Genomic DNA, 15,696 nt, shown 5'->3' on the forward strand with positions numbered 1-15,696 from the left:
CCTGCTGCTGCTTCCTTCAAATCAAAAGCTTTACAACGGCAGCTGCTTATTGTATCGTGAAGCGTCTACAGGAGTAGCGATGTATTTTTGTCACAAGAGATGCTAAATAAATATAGCTGGAGGTAATTTACAAGAATAACGGTCACGTTCTTCTGTTGACTACCGTCAACCCATTTCATCGATCTTCACTGTCCTTACATCACATCCCAGTTTCTCTGCCCACGTCACCAGACTTTAAAGAGCATCTTAGGAATTAAATATTAGCACAAACATCTGCTCATTTAAAGTCTGTTTTACGCTCAGATGTAAAGACTTTTTCAGTTTTTTTTGTGGGAATCCAACAGAGTTGCTTTCACTTGACTTCACAAACTACGGGTGTCCGTGTCAACTAAACGGTTTTTAAAGTGGGCACAACAACACGGACAAAACGGTCGGAGGTTGTTTCGGCTTCTCAGCCGAACAGTTGACGTGAAAAAAAAATATAAAAGACGCAACTGACCGGCAGAGAGCTTTTCAGGACAGATTTGTAACTTGAAGTTTGAAGGTACAACTGTTCAGACAAAAACAACAATAAAGATCTCGAAAAGAAAGAGAAGAACAAAGAAAGGAGAAGAAGAAAGCGTAGGAATAAAAAAAGATGAGGAGAAAGTGAACAAGGACGAGGAAAAAAAAACTAAAAAAACACAAATGTACAAAACGTGGAACAACCGGAGGGAACAAGAAGCTCACAACACATTTCAGGTAAAAACAAAGACATACTTCTTGACTGTGAAACACCAAGGGTGTAAAAAATACCACGTCTCTCGGCGTTGATCTTAAATAAAAAGCGATTTCGCCTTGAACAGCCGCCTGGATGTTTTATGCGTGAGCGATGTAATAAGTGCCGACAGAGAGAAGAGTTCAGTGTGTTGTCGCCAACATGCACGACTCTGTGTGAGAAGAAGCGGCGCGCTTCCTTCAGGGTGGAATTACAACAAATGCGCGACAACTGTTTACTTTCCGTAGCGAAGACGACAATTGTGGTAAAATAATTGCTCTAAATTGTATGCCTGCGAGGGGGGAAGTATGATAAAGAAGGACGTCTGACGCTTGTTTAGTGTCTGGTTTCTTGAATAAATGCATTTCAATCTCTTCTGAAACCACGAGTTTGAAACAATCGCTGTACATCTTGAGCAAAATGGAAAGCCGGCCACGGCGCGATGCAATCGTGGTTTCCTGAATAAGATGGAAAAGGTCATATCAGATTATAAGGACAAAGAGGCCTGACAGATTGCTGGCGAACATTCAGCTTCACATCTGGAAAAAAACTAAAAAATAACGGGAAATCTGAGGGAGGTAAAGGAAGGTGAACTTTGCCGTGTTGCTCTGGCAACGTCTTGTACAGTGGTGCTGAGAACAAACACGACTCCGTCACCTGAAAAGGACTGAAATAATAATAAAATGAAATTTTAAAAAATCACACCCATCACACAGAGTGCCTCTGCTGACTTGTCATACTGACATACATGATGAATAGAAGTAAAGGTGGAAGGGGCATGCAGTGTGTCAAAATACAACAAAAGAAGAAAAAAAAAAAAATCACAAAGCGATATAACAAAGGTTAAAAAAAACAACAACAACAACAAAAAAAAGGTTTGATGCAATTGTGATACAAAACACAAAGGAAACGAATATTCTGGTTCTACGGCGTGATGGGCTGCCATTCGCCTGTCGTGGTGCATTGTATGATGACAAAATGTCATCAAAGGACCTTTTCTAGCCTGCCATGTCATTTTGTTGGAAATGGAGCGTTTCATTGTGTGATACCTGCGAGGTGCCAAAAAAATGAAACAAACAAGCACAGGACGAGGCAGCGGAGTCATTCAAATGGCAAAAGAAACCAGAGAGTGTAAGCCGAGGCCCTCTGGAGGTTGCCGTGACGACCACGGAAGTTCAATAGACGATTATTGTCTTACAAATAACTGCAATTAAGGGTTTAATTGTCTTTTCCTGTTCATTATATGCGACTATTACCGTATAAACGTTATCATCGTTTAATGACACATAATTGAAATGATGCTCAGTGAAATGCGTCCGGTCGAATGTTAGAAGTTAAAACACATTTCAAGTATCCGGTTGTTTTTATACGGACAAAAAGGTAAATATTCCACCAGCCCAAGCTGCCATGTTCGTTCGTGCCTGCCTAAATCTCAAAGTGAAACGGAGGGTGAATTGAAATGGAAAGGGTTTATCCTCTGGAGTGCATGAATATAACTCAGCACGTTACTAGACAAACTACCAGGATATTTCGCCTGTAAAGTCGCCCTGATTTTTTTGCCTGTAAAAGACGCTAAAAAAAGAAAGCTCACGGACTTAACAGTAGAAAAATGGTTCAGCCTCTGTGGTCCATTATCGTGCATAGTAACAGATGGGTACGATCGTAACTGTGATCATTCCTGTGGACGAGTGGAGAGTCGGCCCGGGGGTGCTACGGAAAAGATTGAAGGGCAACGTAAAACAGTAGGGTACATCCTCTGGGGAAAATGAATGTTCACAGCAAAGCTTTAATAAAACGGGTTACTTTACTGTGGGACACCGTTACGCACCAAAGTGTTGGTCAAAGAGATAAATGATAGTCTGGTGATCACTATCAAGTTTCAGCAGGGTTGGCTGACGCAAATAAAAATGTCGATACCAGTACCGATAACAAAACTTAATTTGAAAGAAGTGAAATAAGGCGTTCTTCCCAGTGATTTTATCGGTGTAGGCGCGGCCGCCTCAGCTGAGGTTACGTGTGGTAAATGCAGATGAGATTTCGTCCGGCATAAATGTAGAAAAAGTTGCACATTTAGAAAAAAAAAAAAGAAAAAAAAAAAAAAAGTAAATCTAGCCGAGGTATCGACGACTTGGCATTTTTATGATAATAAATTAGTCAGAAGTAATTCAGTCTCAACATTTGGTACCCTGCTTTAAATTTCATGGTATTTTTGTTCCTAGGTGGACACACTTCATCCTGCAGTAATTGTATACTCTAATTTTCTGTCACAAGAGGGCTGTTTTTATTTCTCTCCCTAGAACAAAGAACAGCCCTCCTTATGTGAAGGTATTTCCATGTCTCCAGTGTATTCAGATGCTTTTTCCGTCAGTATCAAGAACCGAAGGACAAACAAAGAGGACACGCTGTCCAAAAGGGCCTTTGATGTTCTTTTATAGTCGTACAAAAAAAAGAAAAAGTCAAATTGATAGAAGATCCTTTCCTTTGAACAACAAGCCGATTAAGGCTCTTAGTACCGCTGAGGATACTACAATGAAAAAAATGACAAAAAAAGAGGACAGCGCAGCAGGCAAAGAGGTTCCCAGTGGACACTTAACTTTATCTCCTCAGCGCGGCTGAGGACGGACAAGAGCGAGGATCAGAGAGTGACAGTTGTCTGTGTTTAAGAGTCCTTGGGTGCTGCTCTTGGTTTAGAGAGAGTCTAGCAAAGGGTTTAATGGCCGCAGCACTTTTTTTCAGTGTCCAACCTGCACGTCCTGCTTCTTCTTCTTCGTTATGTCAGAAAACGATACCAAGAATACACGGCGCTCTCTTCCGCGTGGTGTCATTGCAGTTTTTAAAGGAGCTTCAAAAAATGAGGTCAGTGGCCAGAATACGTTGAGCAACCCTGATCTGGACGAAGACAGTGAGAAAGCATAAATGACAAAAAACTAGGCAGGAATGAACAGAGAAGAAGTGAGAGGAGGAGGAGGAGGAGGAGGAGGAAGAGAAAGAGGAGGAGGAGGATGGAGTTGCAGGGCGAGTCTGACCTTCCCCGCCCAGCAGGAGGTCCGTGCTAAAGACAGAAATCCTGAGGCTGACCTGTCTGCTCGCAGTCCGGCTGCTCTGGCTGTGCTTCTTTTAGCTCGGCTGACACACTGAGAGAGACGGTGGTTCGGACGTTCGGGGACGGAGGTTGGTGTTGTGCTCCGATTTGTTTCTCGGATGTAAACCGTGATTGTTCTTCCTGTTACTGAGGAATGATCAGGTGACACTCCTGCATCACCTGGTCTTATAAATGAGTGCCGTGATAATGACAAAAGACTGAAGTAGAGAAATGTAATACGCCATTATGGACACCACGGAGTGACGGTGTTCAACTCCTGTGGTGAACGGATGTAGAAATATATTAAGAGGTTGGTTTAAAGGTCTAACATTGTATAAATTCTGACTTTTATGTATGATGAAGCAGATATAGGGGCTAAATAAATACTGTGAAAGTGTTAAAACGCTCAGTCCACGTAGAAATGTACACAGCAAACTGAGCCGTTTGGACTCCCATAAGTTTGTGATGTCACAAACTCGTGCTCATCTCATGTCTGCCCTAAACACGGCCCACTGTCCAACATTTTATGTGGAAGAAAAAACAGAGCTATCAGTCACAAAACCAGAAGACCTGTGATTGGCCTGGCTGGGTGTCACTCAGAAAAGAGTCAGCCAATCAGAAGAGAGGGTTGTTTTTTATCAATGCCTCTTAAAAGACACAGACACAAGACTGCCTCTTCTTGGTAGAGCTCCAGAGAGAAGATACTTTTATGGATATCTTCTTACAGATGCCAATAAAACACTGGAAAAGTCTCAAATGTGGGACCTTTAAGAGGCTTCTGGTAGACTTTAAAATAAGGTGGCACCTTTAGTTTGGTTTCAATACACTGAAGTATGAAGACACAACTGTCCAAATATTGTTATTCATGGTTTGGCCCGCCATACCTCCAAAGAAGGGAATATTTTTGGAGCAGTGGTTCTCAATCTTAATACAAAGCTATTACAGTCACAGCGTGACTTGTGTTTTAAACGATTTAATTTGAATATTTTCAGAGGCCCTGTGATGTAAAACTGTGCAGTATTAATCTACATTTCAAGGGAGATGCATAAATTACAGAAAACAAATGCAATTTGTTTTGCAGAGTTATGTTTGTCTCTTTTCAAACCCCCACTTACAAAAAATATCAAAAATCCCCTTTGAGATTTATGTCACGATGGCCTTGTGGGGGTCCCGGCCCCCCAAAGCTGGGAACAACTGCCTCAGACCACAGCGAGTTTCCAACTTTGTGACATCAGTTCATCATGTTGGAACAAGGAAAAAGACTCGTCCCACGACAACAGAGGACCACGAATACGTCGGGTTTTTTTCTTCCCAGTTTGATGTTGAAAGAAGTTCAGAGCCCTGATCTCAGCCCCCGTCCGGCACCTTCGGGAAGGACGGGAAGGAGCCAGACCTTATCGCACAACCTCAGCAGGTTCTGCTGGGAAGCACCAAACCACCGAAGCGGAGGCTGTTATTGCAGCAGAGTGTCAGGAGTGACATGTTCAACACTCACATGAATGATTCAGGGTCACTTTGGGAGTCCCGCCCCCCCTTCAGTTGTTCAAATTCAGTTGAGTTAAAAATATAAACTATATTTACTTCAACTATTTCATTTTTGTTTCTTTTAAAGCTTTTATTGTGGTGCCATTTTGAGAGGTTTCCAAAAAAAACACCTTTAGACCCCCCATAGATTCATCGCTACACCCCCCAAACAACTGATCTTTGATTCTGTTTCTCACAGACACGCGTTCGTCCAGACTAGTCGAAAAACAGGCACATAAAGCAAAGGCCAAGCGGCGGAGGTGAACGCGCTCCATGAGACGGAAAGGTGAACGTCATGTTTCTGAAAGGGTAAAAAAAAAAAAAAAAAAGAAAAGAGCTACAGTCCAACAAACATGCAGCGTACGTTCCCAGTGGCACGCCACCTTTGTGCCACGGTGCTCTGGGATGAAACAAAAGAATACAAAAAAAGAAATAAAAGAAAATGAAGAGGAGGAGGCTCACGCGACATCCTCACGTCCTCTCTCGTTCCCATCAACAGCTCGACAACACACGCTAGCTGCTCGGCTGCAGCCTCTGGCAAAGTGACTCAGACAAAGGAAGCTTTCAAAGCGAAAAACGGAGTGATCGGTGCAGGCAGGCGCAAAAACACTGATCGTTTCATAGCTCATCTGTGAATATGTGAGATTTTAAATAATAATAATAATGATAAAAATAAACATTAATGAGGGGGTATTATCGAAAGCACATATTTTCTTGAATTAAGTACAATGAGGAGAATTCCTACATGATTAATGCATCTTAAAAATCATTCTGACAGCATTAGTTAAATGAAATAATGGTAGTGAAAATCGCTGCAGTCAATGTTTTTCATAGACTACCACTATAACATGTTAAAAACAGGGATTATTTTAAAGAATACATATATGAGGTGCAATTAAAAACATTCAGAGACGGTTCCTTCCTGAGTTTATATCCCAAGTAGGGCTGGGAATCTCTTTCATTATTTGTCTCCATTGAAATGTTGCATGTTTCATCAGAAGTAAAAACATAATCGATGGCCTTTTAGATAATCGATGGCCTTTTAGATAATCGATGGTCTTTTAGATAATCGATGGCCTTTTAGATAATCGATGGTCTTTTAGATAATCGATGGCCAAAGCCCAAAATAACAGCGACTACGACACGTGCGGCTGCGAGGAAACGAGGCGAAGCCACGCGGCCCTCCTCCCTCCTCCCTCCTCCCTCCTCCCGCCGCCACTCCAGAGGCTCTCCGACTCCAAACAGCGGCAGCAGAAACAGTACGCTCCTTCCACCCCTCAGCCTATCGCTGGTAAATTAGAATAGAGTGCTCACTTCAAAAGAAATCTCAACCGCACTGAAATGAACTGACCTTTTCGATTGGGAGTGCGAGTCAAAGCGGGGAGAGGGAGAGTTTGGCTCAAGGCCGTCCTCTCTTTTAACTATTATCTGACTGCTTGAGCTCCGGCTGAGACAAATGGTGTTTGGAAGATGAGGCTTTGTTGTCGCGGCAACCAGAAACATCCACGGTTCGTTTTACTGGTCCGCCAGTTAGAAGTCACCTTAAGTAAAAAGTCACGGTAGCTCTCGGGGGATGTAAAAGCTATATTTTGATGCTATTAGCCTCCTTTATTCTTCTTATTGTTGATTCTCCGCAGGCCCCAATCACAGCTAATAAAGGAAATGAAGATCCCGCGGCTAACACGGTTATTGTAGCTCGCCGTACCCAGTTAGAAAAGGATTTTTTTTACCACTAAATAGACATGTCTGCTTGTAAACTACTTTTTACCTGTTTGACCGTCTCAGTTGAAGAATTTTTTAGAGGAGCATCCAATATTTAACAGGGAAACAACAAGTGGCAAACTGGCAGTGACATCACTCATTGGTTTGTGAACGGCCGTTATGAAGCCTCGACTTCGGTTTATTTTATAATTAACAGCGGGATGAGTTGGACCACCAGTTGGAGCAAATTTTTCAGACGTGGAAGCTACGTCCACTTTTATATACAGTTTGGGGGAAAAACATAAAAATGAAAGAAAAATCAGCGCGCTAACTCTCAATATTAGAAAGGACTGAAACATTATACATTACGGATCACTTTTTTATTTGAATGTTTTTAGGATCCAATGCTATCAATCACATTTTACTACAGAATGTGATCAAAGCAAAATGGAACAATGGACAATGGAGATCATCTTGGATTGTTTTTTCAGCCTGCTGACTGGAATTAAGCTGTTAAGTGGCTGCTTAATGGAAGCACTTTATAATGGCATCCATCCATCCAACCATTTCCATTCTAATATATTCATTTCCACCACTTTTCCTCCGGCCTGCTTCTTTTTTTTTTGTTGTTTTTTTTGTGGAAGTAGGTATCCCCTAAAATCTTTATCCGTTTCCATGCTCTGAGGCAGGTTGGGATGCATCGTTCCCCCCTGCAACCCCGTATCACAGCAAAACGTGACAGTTTTACATTTTCCTGTTGTGTACAAAAAAGAAACCCACTGCATGCACACAGCCATGTGATTTACAGGAAAATTTAACTTTTAGGAAACAAAAAACAATGAAAGAACCATGGTGTCACCGCCTGGATTTGAACCTCTGCCTCCCACATGGCAGTCTCTGATTCATGCGCTTACAAAACGTGAAACTGTCACGCCTAGATAGGCCAAAGAGTGGCTATCTCACGTTTTGCCGTACTGGACCGAGGATCTGTGACGGGGGAGAAAAAAAAAACACCACCAGGGGGCGCCACCTCGACCACTTCAAACCAACCGCTTTCAATGTGAAAGAGCTGCAGCTCGATTGTGACCCTCCTCCGGATATTTACCGCTCTCAAGGTGAATCCAAGCTCATCCCAGACACTTATATCCATTATCTTGCTATCTCTGTATCTATCCAAAGCTCATCAAGGTGACGTCAGGGTTGTAATTAATCTTGTATTTCAGCCTGCAGCACAGAAGGATGTTAAAGGAGAAACTGACCATAAGCAGATGTTTCCTGGCAATTAAAAAAGAACCTCTGGTATAAGAGAGCACGTTTCTTTGTTTTTTAATCAGTATAAGATTTTAAAGTTGGCAAAACTTAACAGACAGTTCGTTCTACGAGAGTAAAAAGAAATCCATCCTCATCTGCAGTCGTCCCCTCGCTGGGATTGGCAATCTCAACCCTCGCAGCTTTAATGTGAGTCAAATGCTCTCTAAATAGGGGGAAGTACGCCCCCTGCTGACTTCAACGTGCCTCGGCAGCTCCGCGTCGAATCACGTGCCATCGGGAGTCGGGCGGCACGAGACGACGAGAGTTAAGGAATCAGCAGTCCTGGCTGGATGGGAATCAATAGCAATCGCAGGACTATCGCCGATATAAATAGCCTGAGAGAGCTATTACAGAGAAGTGTTGGCTGGTGCCTGGAAGTGGAGGGAGAGGGGTGCGTGTGCGTGTGCGTGTGTGTGTGTGTGTGAGGGAGAGTTAAGAGGACACGTGGCGGTTAAACTCTCTGGGTTTCTTTTCCACTCACTTGCCAACTAACCAATCAAAGAGAAGGCCCGGGATGTGTTTCAACACGCACACGCACACACACACACACACACACACACACACACACACACACACACTTGACGATGAGCGCAGCCGTCCAGTCGCCTGCTCTCACCGTCCAATCTCACACTTCATATACTCGGTGTCTGAATAGTGTTGGACTCTTTTAACGGGAGAAAAAACCTTCAGTGGCCACATTGAGCCACTAATACAGCACCTACAGTCCATGTAGAGAAATCTACAAAAATGACACAATGTTCATTGGAAATTATGTCTCAAGTAAAACACCAGCAGAGCTTCTTACACGTGATCGACACACACACACACACACACACACACACACACACACACACACACACACACACATATAACGGTATTCAACTAATTGATCTCAGAAGGAAAACTAATAAAAGCCAATCAGTCCAAATGACACACGAATGACTCATTTTCATTAAATTCTTGCATGCTTGGATCATTAAAAAAAAAAAAAAAAAATTAAACTGCACTGGAATTGTCTTCTGCACTTTTATGGGCATTTCCATGGAGACCACGAACAATTTCAATAACTTTACATGGGGAGCCAGGAACTAGTTCCCTCTGTGGGAGCTTAAGGGACCAAAAACGAGAAGTTTTTTGAGACTACAAACAGCAGATTGTTTGGTACACCAGGTACCGAGGACGGCGGGTCCTTAGTGCTGGTGGGAGTACCTGCAACTAATTAGTCACAAACAGTCGGCTGAAAACACTCGATACTTCTACGGGGACTCGCCTCCGATCCAGGTAATCAGCTGAAACCGTTGTTACCGAGGTATGAAGGGAGTCTTTCATTAGATGTTCTTCCAGCTAATCGTCGGTGCAAAATTTCAAGCTGTAACCCTCTAATTAAATACATCTGTTTATTTTCTTTTTCTGTTTTTCACAGGTAAATTACTTCACCTTCCATTTTACCTTCCAATAAGTGTTGCCGATAAAAGCGCCTCAATGAAAAAACAACAACAACAACAAGAAAAAGCAGCGGTCAAAGAGCACATTTTGAGCTGCTTGTCGTTTTGTGACTTATTAAAACGAGAGAGAGGAAAAACAAACAAAAAACACCGTTTGTTGGCTGGGGTTCATTTTAAGCGCCAGCTGGCATGCCGACTGCATATTTTTGGGATAAATGAAGCCTAAAAAATTTAAATAAAAGAAAAGGAGGCAGACAACAGAAGCAGGTTCAAAAAGCAGCGAGGACGACGGAGGCACAAACACGACCTCGTCCTGGGGTTCCTGCTCAGAGCTGAAATACAGGACGGAGAGAGAAGGAGCAAGAAGGCATCACTGCCCTTTGTTTACTGCCATTTGTTTACTGCTCTGTAATCTCTCAGCACTTCCTGACACACCAGTTGCAGTTTGGCTCGCAAAGCGGAGAAACTTCACATTTGGTGGCAGCCACCAAAAAAAACAACAACAAAAAAACGCATTATGAATATCCTTGAGGTGTAATAAACATTTTTCATTTCATTTTTCCCCAATCGTAAAACATTGCAGTTACCGCCCACCTGCAGGTGAAGGACAATCTATCATAGCTTTCAAAGGTCATAGCTGAAATCATTGAGTATTTGAAGTAACTACGTGCCTCCGACCCCCCCGAACTGTGTGGACCCCCCCGAACTGTGTGGCTCCAACACTTACAGGTGAAGATGACCAGGATGGTGCGCAGCAGCAGGTCAACGGGCGTCTCCCACCTCTCCGACACACGGGCCACCACCGGCGGTATGAGGATCTCCGCCGGGACGTAGAACTGCAGGGCGAAGGTGATGAAGATCCCGAAGCAGTAGAGCAGCTTCACCGCCTGGTACGTCCTGGAGAGAGAGAGGGAGAGAAGGGGGGTAAATGAGGCTGAAAAAGACTAAATGTAAAGTTTTATCTCAGTGAGTCACAGAAAGAAAACAGTAAGTCTTATTTAAAGGTGCGTTAAGATTTTACTTCTATTTTTTTACATTCACGATCCATCAAAAGCAAATTACCAGCTGAAGAGGAATCCATTGCTACAATTGTAAAACAAACATCAAACATCGACTTGTCTTCTGCTTCACCGTTTCCAACGGAGACGACAGTAATTAAAGTCTTTGAGTTTTCAACCTCATTGAACAGTTAATCTACTCGACTAATTGGCGCCATCGGTCCAGTCACGGGAGGCACCTCGACGTTACGTCCCTCTCCTGCAGCCGCTGAGATATTCACAAAGTAATGAGAACACAAATCCAATCGGAGTGTTGTTTTTTTTTACTAACTTTACTTCCTGAGAGTTGAGACGGATGGAGCCACGAGACAATATCTGTTTATGCAAGATAGTATTTTTTTTTTTTAAGCTCTGCGAGGTGGAGATCAATCTTCATAACTTATGAGTGTAATTAGGGCAGATTTATGATTAGCTGCCTGTCAGGAGGAGAAAAGTATTAACAGATGTTATGAATATGCATTGGGAATAAAAAATCAATGTGTTGATTGGCTCAGTTCATGAATTGCAAAAATGGGGGGGATTTACAAAGTGCTTTCCTGGAAGAAAAAAAAAAAAAAACATTCTTTGATAGTCGGGAAGTTTTGTCATTTTAGAATATTTCTGTACGAGCTGAAGAGGAGAACCCAAGGACACTAAGCCCCGCCCACCTATACCAGAAACCTGGCTGCACCCCAAACATAGCTCTCTTTGAGGCCTAATATCTAATGAATGATGGTATTATTCCCAGAAGGAGACACTGATCAGAAAGAGGACATTTTTAGCTAATGACACCATCATGACTTATGGAAAATATTTACTGACTCTGTATTTCAAGAGGAAAGTTGATGCGTTTTGAATGGGAGTCTATCGGAGAAAGAGTTTTTCTGGAGACTGCCCCTAGTGGCCAGTGTTTGTCAGTACAACAGAAGAACTGTGGATTTAAACATTCACTACACATACAACTTATACAACTTCATAACCACACATCCAGTAGCCTGGTTTTGATGTGTTAAACTTGGGACGGGCTTTTGGAAATTTATTCCGAAGTTGCTCAGTTGAATCATGTTTCATTGATAAAAGTCAAACAAAATAATGTAAATATTTTGGATAAAGATGTCTGTAAGTCTGAAGGAGCGCTGAGGGCAAGAAACATCATAAAAAAAAAATTAAAAAAAGCTTTACTCAACCAACCCCAATAATGGCAGCTGAAGTTAGAAATTTTTGAGTTTTGTTGAACTTTAATAATTAAACACATTCAGGAGACGTAACGATGATGAACTCCGACAGCTCGAGTGCAGAGTGGGTGTAAAATATGTTAAAAGAGGTTAAAGGAGCTGTTAGATCATGATATTTTCTGGTTACACTCCAGTAAGCCACTTGCTGAGCACTCGCTTGAAGATTTTCTTTTTGTCATTCCTTGTGTGTTTATTTTTAATGGAAATCTTTTGAGATTATCTCAGCACACGAGCACGGCTGATTTTGGTAGATTACATAAAAACGAAAACGCACAGTGTGAGGAAGCAGAGGAGGAAGCAGCGAGAGCCTCTGGAAACTTAATTTCTAGTTTCTGTGTCTGCGTGGCAGTTTAATGGCTTTATGAAAACAGGGCACCTTTTTAAAATGAAACGTCCAGCCTCGAGTGTTTCGTTCTGCATGTTGACAAACACACAAATCAGAGGCAGAAAACAACAGTACAAAGTTCAGCATCCTAAAATATGTAATCCAGATCACAATGATGTCGTCTTACCAGCAGTTTGGCAGGTTGAGAGTGATGCTCCCGCCTATGTGCTCCCCGAAGCACATGTGTCCGATGGTGCCCAGGCTGATGTAGAGGAAGGTGACGATGCCCATCCCCAGGTAGAGCACCTTGTTGAACTTCTGAGGCTTCTGCATCTTGTTCTCCAGGGGGAGGACCTGCCGACCCGCCGAGACAAAAGGAGACAAGCCGGACCCGTCAGCGGGACAATGAGCCCAAATAATTCAATGACATTTGAGCAATGTCAGGAGGTTCACTCTGAAACGTCCTTTCCTTTCCTTCTTCTTCTTCTCGGGGTCGCAGCATCTTTTGATTTTGGGCTCGTGGAAATGATAATGAAGGCTAAATTTGCGCTAACATTTTATGTGTGTGTGTGTGTGTGTGTGTGTGTGTGTGAGCGGTCGCTCACGTACCACTCCGATCCCCTCGAAGGCGAAGATGGCCGTCCCGAAGAAGAGCGGGTAGTCTTTAGCTCGGCCCACTTTGGGCAGGTTGATGGGGTACGAGATGTTCTGCAGGGAGAACGCAAAAAGAGAAATACAAATTAAACTTTTAACTCGACGGTCTGCTGTGATTTCAAAACTAGATGAGCTGAAAACACATTGTTGTACGGAGAAACGTGCGGTATCGTCAGAAAGAGCGATTTATTTTCGATATCACAGCACATTAGGAAGAGATCAGGACTTTGGGAATTAATCAATCGAGAGAAGCGAGAGTGGCGATGGGACGCAGCGCTTTTTAAAGTGAGGCAAATGTTTCTATAATAACGTCATCACACATTGGAGTGTTAAAGTCAGAGGTAGAATATAAAAGGGAAGAAACTCAGCCCAAGCAACAAAAGAAAGTGAATCCAGAGTGTTTGTATTCGCTCTACTTTTCCCTGAGAGTGAATGTGTTGTTCGGGGTTGTTCATCAGCTGCAGACACACCCTGCGGGCCACATACATCTCTTAGCGCCAACTCTTTTGTACGGTTTCCGATGCAAGAAATTGGCTCTTTTCGAGGGCAGGACTGTTTCTCAAGAGCACTACGACATGCTATATATATATATATATATATATATATATATATATATATATATATATATATATATATATATATATATCTGTTCAGTGCAGATTGCTCGAGAGCCTCAACGAAGAAACGCTCACATCAGTTTACTGCTTTATTTGCACATTTTTTGGTCGTCTTTATTAACACACATAAGTGCAACAGAGTTTTAAACAGACCTCTGAATATTATCTAATGATCTAAAACACAACATTTATTTATTTATTTATTTATTTATTTTATTGGACCGGTGCTGCTTAGAAGAGACAAGATTCAAAGTTTAAGTTTTGGGACAAACCTTTTTTGTTGTTTTTTATCAAAATGATTGCAAATTACTTTATATTCAACAACTTTCAGTGTAAAACAAATAGACTCTTCTTCTTGTCCGGGTGGGATTGTACTTATTTGAACCTGGAAGATCGGAAGGAGTCCTGTGAGGAACCCGGAAGAATTTATGTCTCAGCAAAGTAAATGCTTTCTTTATGATTTAAGTGTTGTTATATCACAAGAGAGTCACAAACTGAGGCCACGACATGCAAATCCCGGATCCCAACAAATATAGTACGGACCAGCCGCTTGGGAAACTGCGGATCTGGAGTAAATGAGTGAAGGTGTTGGTTACCGTGAGTGAGTAGAAGTAGATGAGGATCAGGCTGGCGGTCATGACCAGGTTTGCAATCAGCGAGAGCGGCGCCAGGTACTTCAGGTTGGGGGTGAACACCAGCAGGACGAACGCAGGCAGGAAGAAGAGCATGTAGATACGGGAGTCGAAGCTCGGCACCAGGACCTGGGTCTGGTTGGTGAAGTTCACGTGGCAGCTCAAGGTGGTGGCGTTGGCCGCCTCGACCACCTGGTGGAGAAGGACAGGTCAGAGACACCAAACTCATCTGGAGCTTCAGATTTACAGGAGAAAATAACTCGCAACTGATTATCTACACGATCGATCAAAATGCGTCACATCATTACAAACAGATCTGGAAAAGAGAGAGTGATTCCTGTGACCAATCGGTCGTTATTGCACTCAAGCTGAAGGAAAAGGAAAATAAACAAGACGGATGGCACCATCTAGTGGCAGCGAGCTGCGCTACACAAATCACAACTCTATCCACCATGTTGAACAGCCATTTATAATGCAGACACATTAAGAGTTTGATTTGTGGTTGTTGTTTTGTTATGTACCAGACATGAGCCAAACACAAAATGTAGATTACACTGTAATCTGCTGTAGGCCCTTTTAATTCAAGGCAACAAAATGAAAGAGAAGTTATGAAACCATGACAAAGCAGAAATGTGATGTGGTACATATTTTTCTCCATCCCAGATTTCATTATGAACGGTTTTAAAGTTGGTCTGAATGCTGTGAAGTCGTATCCGAGTCGCTGCTGTTGTCGTAAACCAACTACTGCCGCTGACCTTTTTCTTCCTATCTAGTGTGGTATGTGTAAACTCGTCACGCTCAGTGAGTCCACGTACGTACGCAGCCGTCGCTGTTACAGAACGAGAGAAACTGAAAGATAAACAAAACAAACAAAAAAAAACCTTCATTCCAATCAGAGGAAACAGACTCAGGTTTATATAAGGTCTGAGAAGTATTGCAGGTGTCGTCTCCGGTGCTGAAGCCACGAGTGACGATCAACGTTTCAAAGAGGGGGCGGAGCTTCACCATCCCGACACCAGGTGAGGTTTTCTTTGACATTAGTGGGAGTTGCGCAACCGTGAATTCGTCCCCCAGAGTCACACTGTCAACACAGAGTTCCACTGGGACCTTCTGAGGCGAAAAACATTCACTGCAGACCAGCTGAACTGTGGCACCATGGCAACGGGGTTCACCAACACGACAACACGCCTACTTAATGCGTGTTAAAAACAGGTACTTACTAGATTCGGCTGCCTCAACGTAACTTTTAAAAAAAAAATTTTTACACAAAATCTGACATTTCTCTGCTCCAGTTTTAATGTTCAGGGTGAAATCACAAACGTTTATGTACCAGTGGTCAGAAAAATTTGTTCGTAAAACAGCCACTGATGTTGATC

At 42.7% G+C, this 15,696-nt stretch overlaps 1 protein-coding gene across 2 annotated transcripts in view; it reads right to left on the reverse strand.

Annotated features, from left to right (window-relative positions):
* slc36a1 (solute carrier family 36 member 1) overlaps nt 1–15,696 on the reverse strand; it is a 33,835-nt gene that overhangs the window by 8,706 nt on the left and 9,433 nt on the right. For both annotated transcript variants that reach the window (XM_069169459.1, XM_069169460.1), the window contains 4 exons: nt 14,285–14,512; nt 13,027–13,125; nt 12,605–12,771; nt 10,548–10,717 (listed from right to left, as the gene is read on the reverse strand). In XM_069169459.1, coding sequence (XP_069025560.1) covers nt 10,548–10,717; nt 12,605–12,771; nt 13,027–13,125; nt 14,285–14,512 — 664 coding nt within the window. The remainder of the gene's footprint in view (nt 1–10,547; nt 10,718–12,604; nt 12,772–13,026; nt 13,126–14,284; nt 14,513–15,696) is intronic.

Source organism: Embiotoca jacksoni, unplaced genomic scaffold, assembly GCF_022577435.1.
Source record: "Embiotoca jacksoni isolate LCO1_2020_lvr unplaced genomic scaffold, fEmbJac1.0.p SCAF_45, whole genome shotgun sequence".
In the NCBI taxonomy this organism is placed as follows: Eukaryota; Metazoa; Chordata; class Actinopteri; family Embiotocidae; genus Embiotoca; species Embiotoca jacksoni.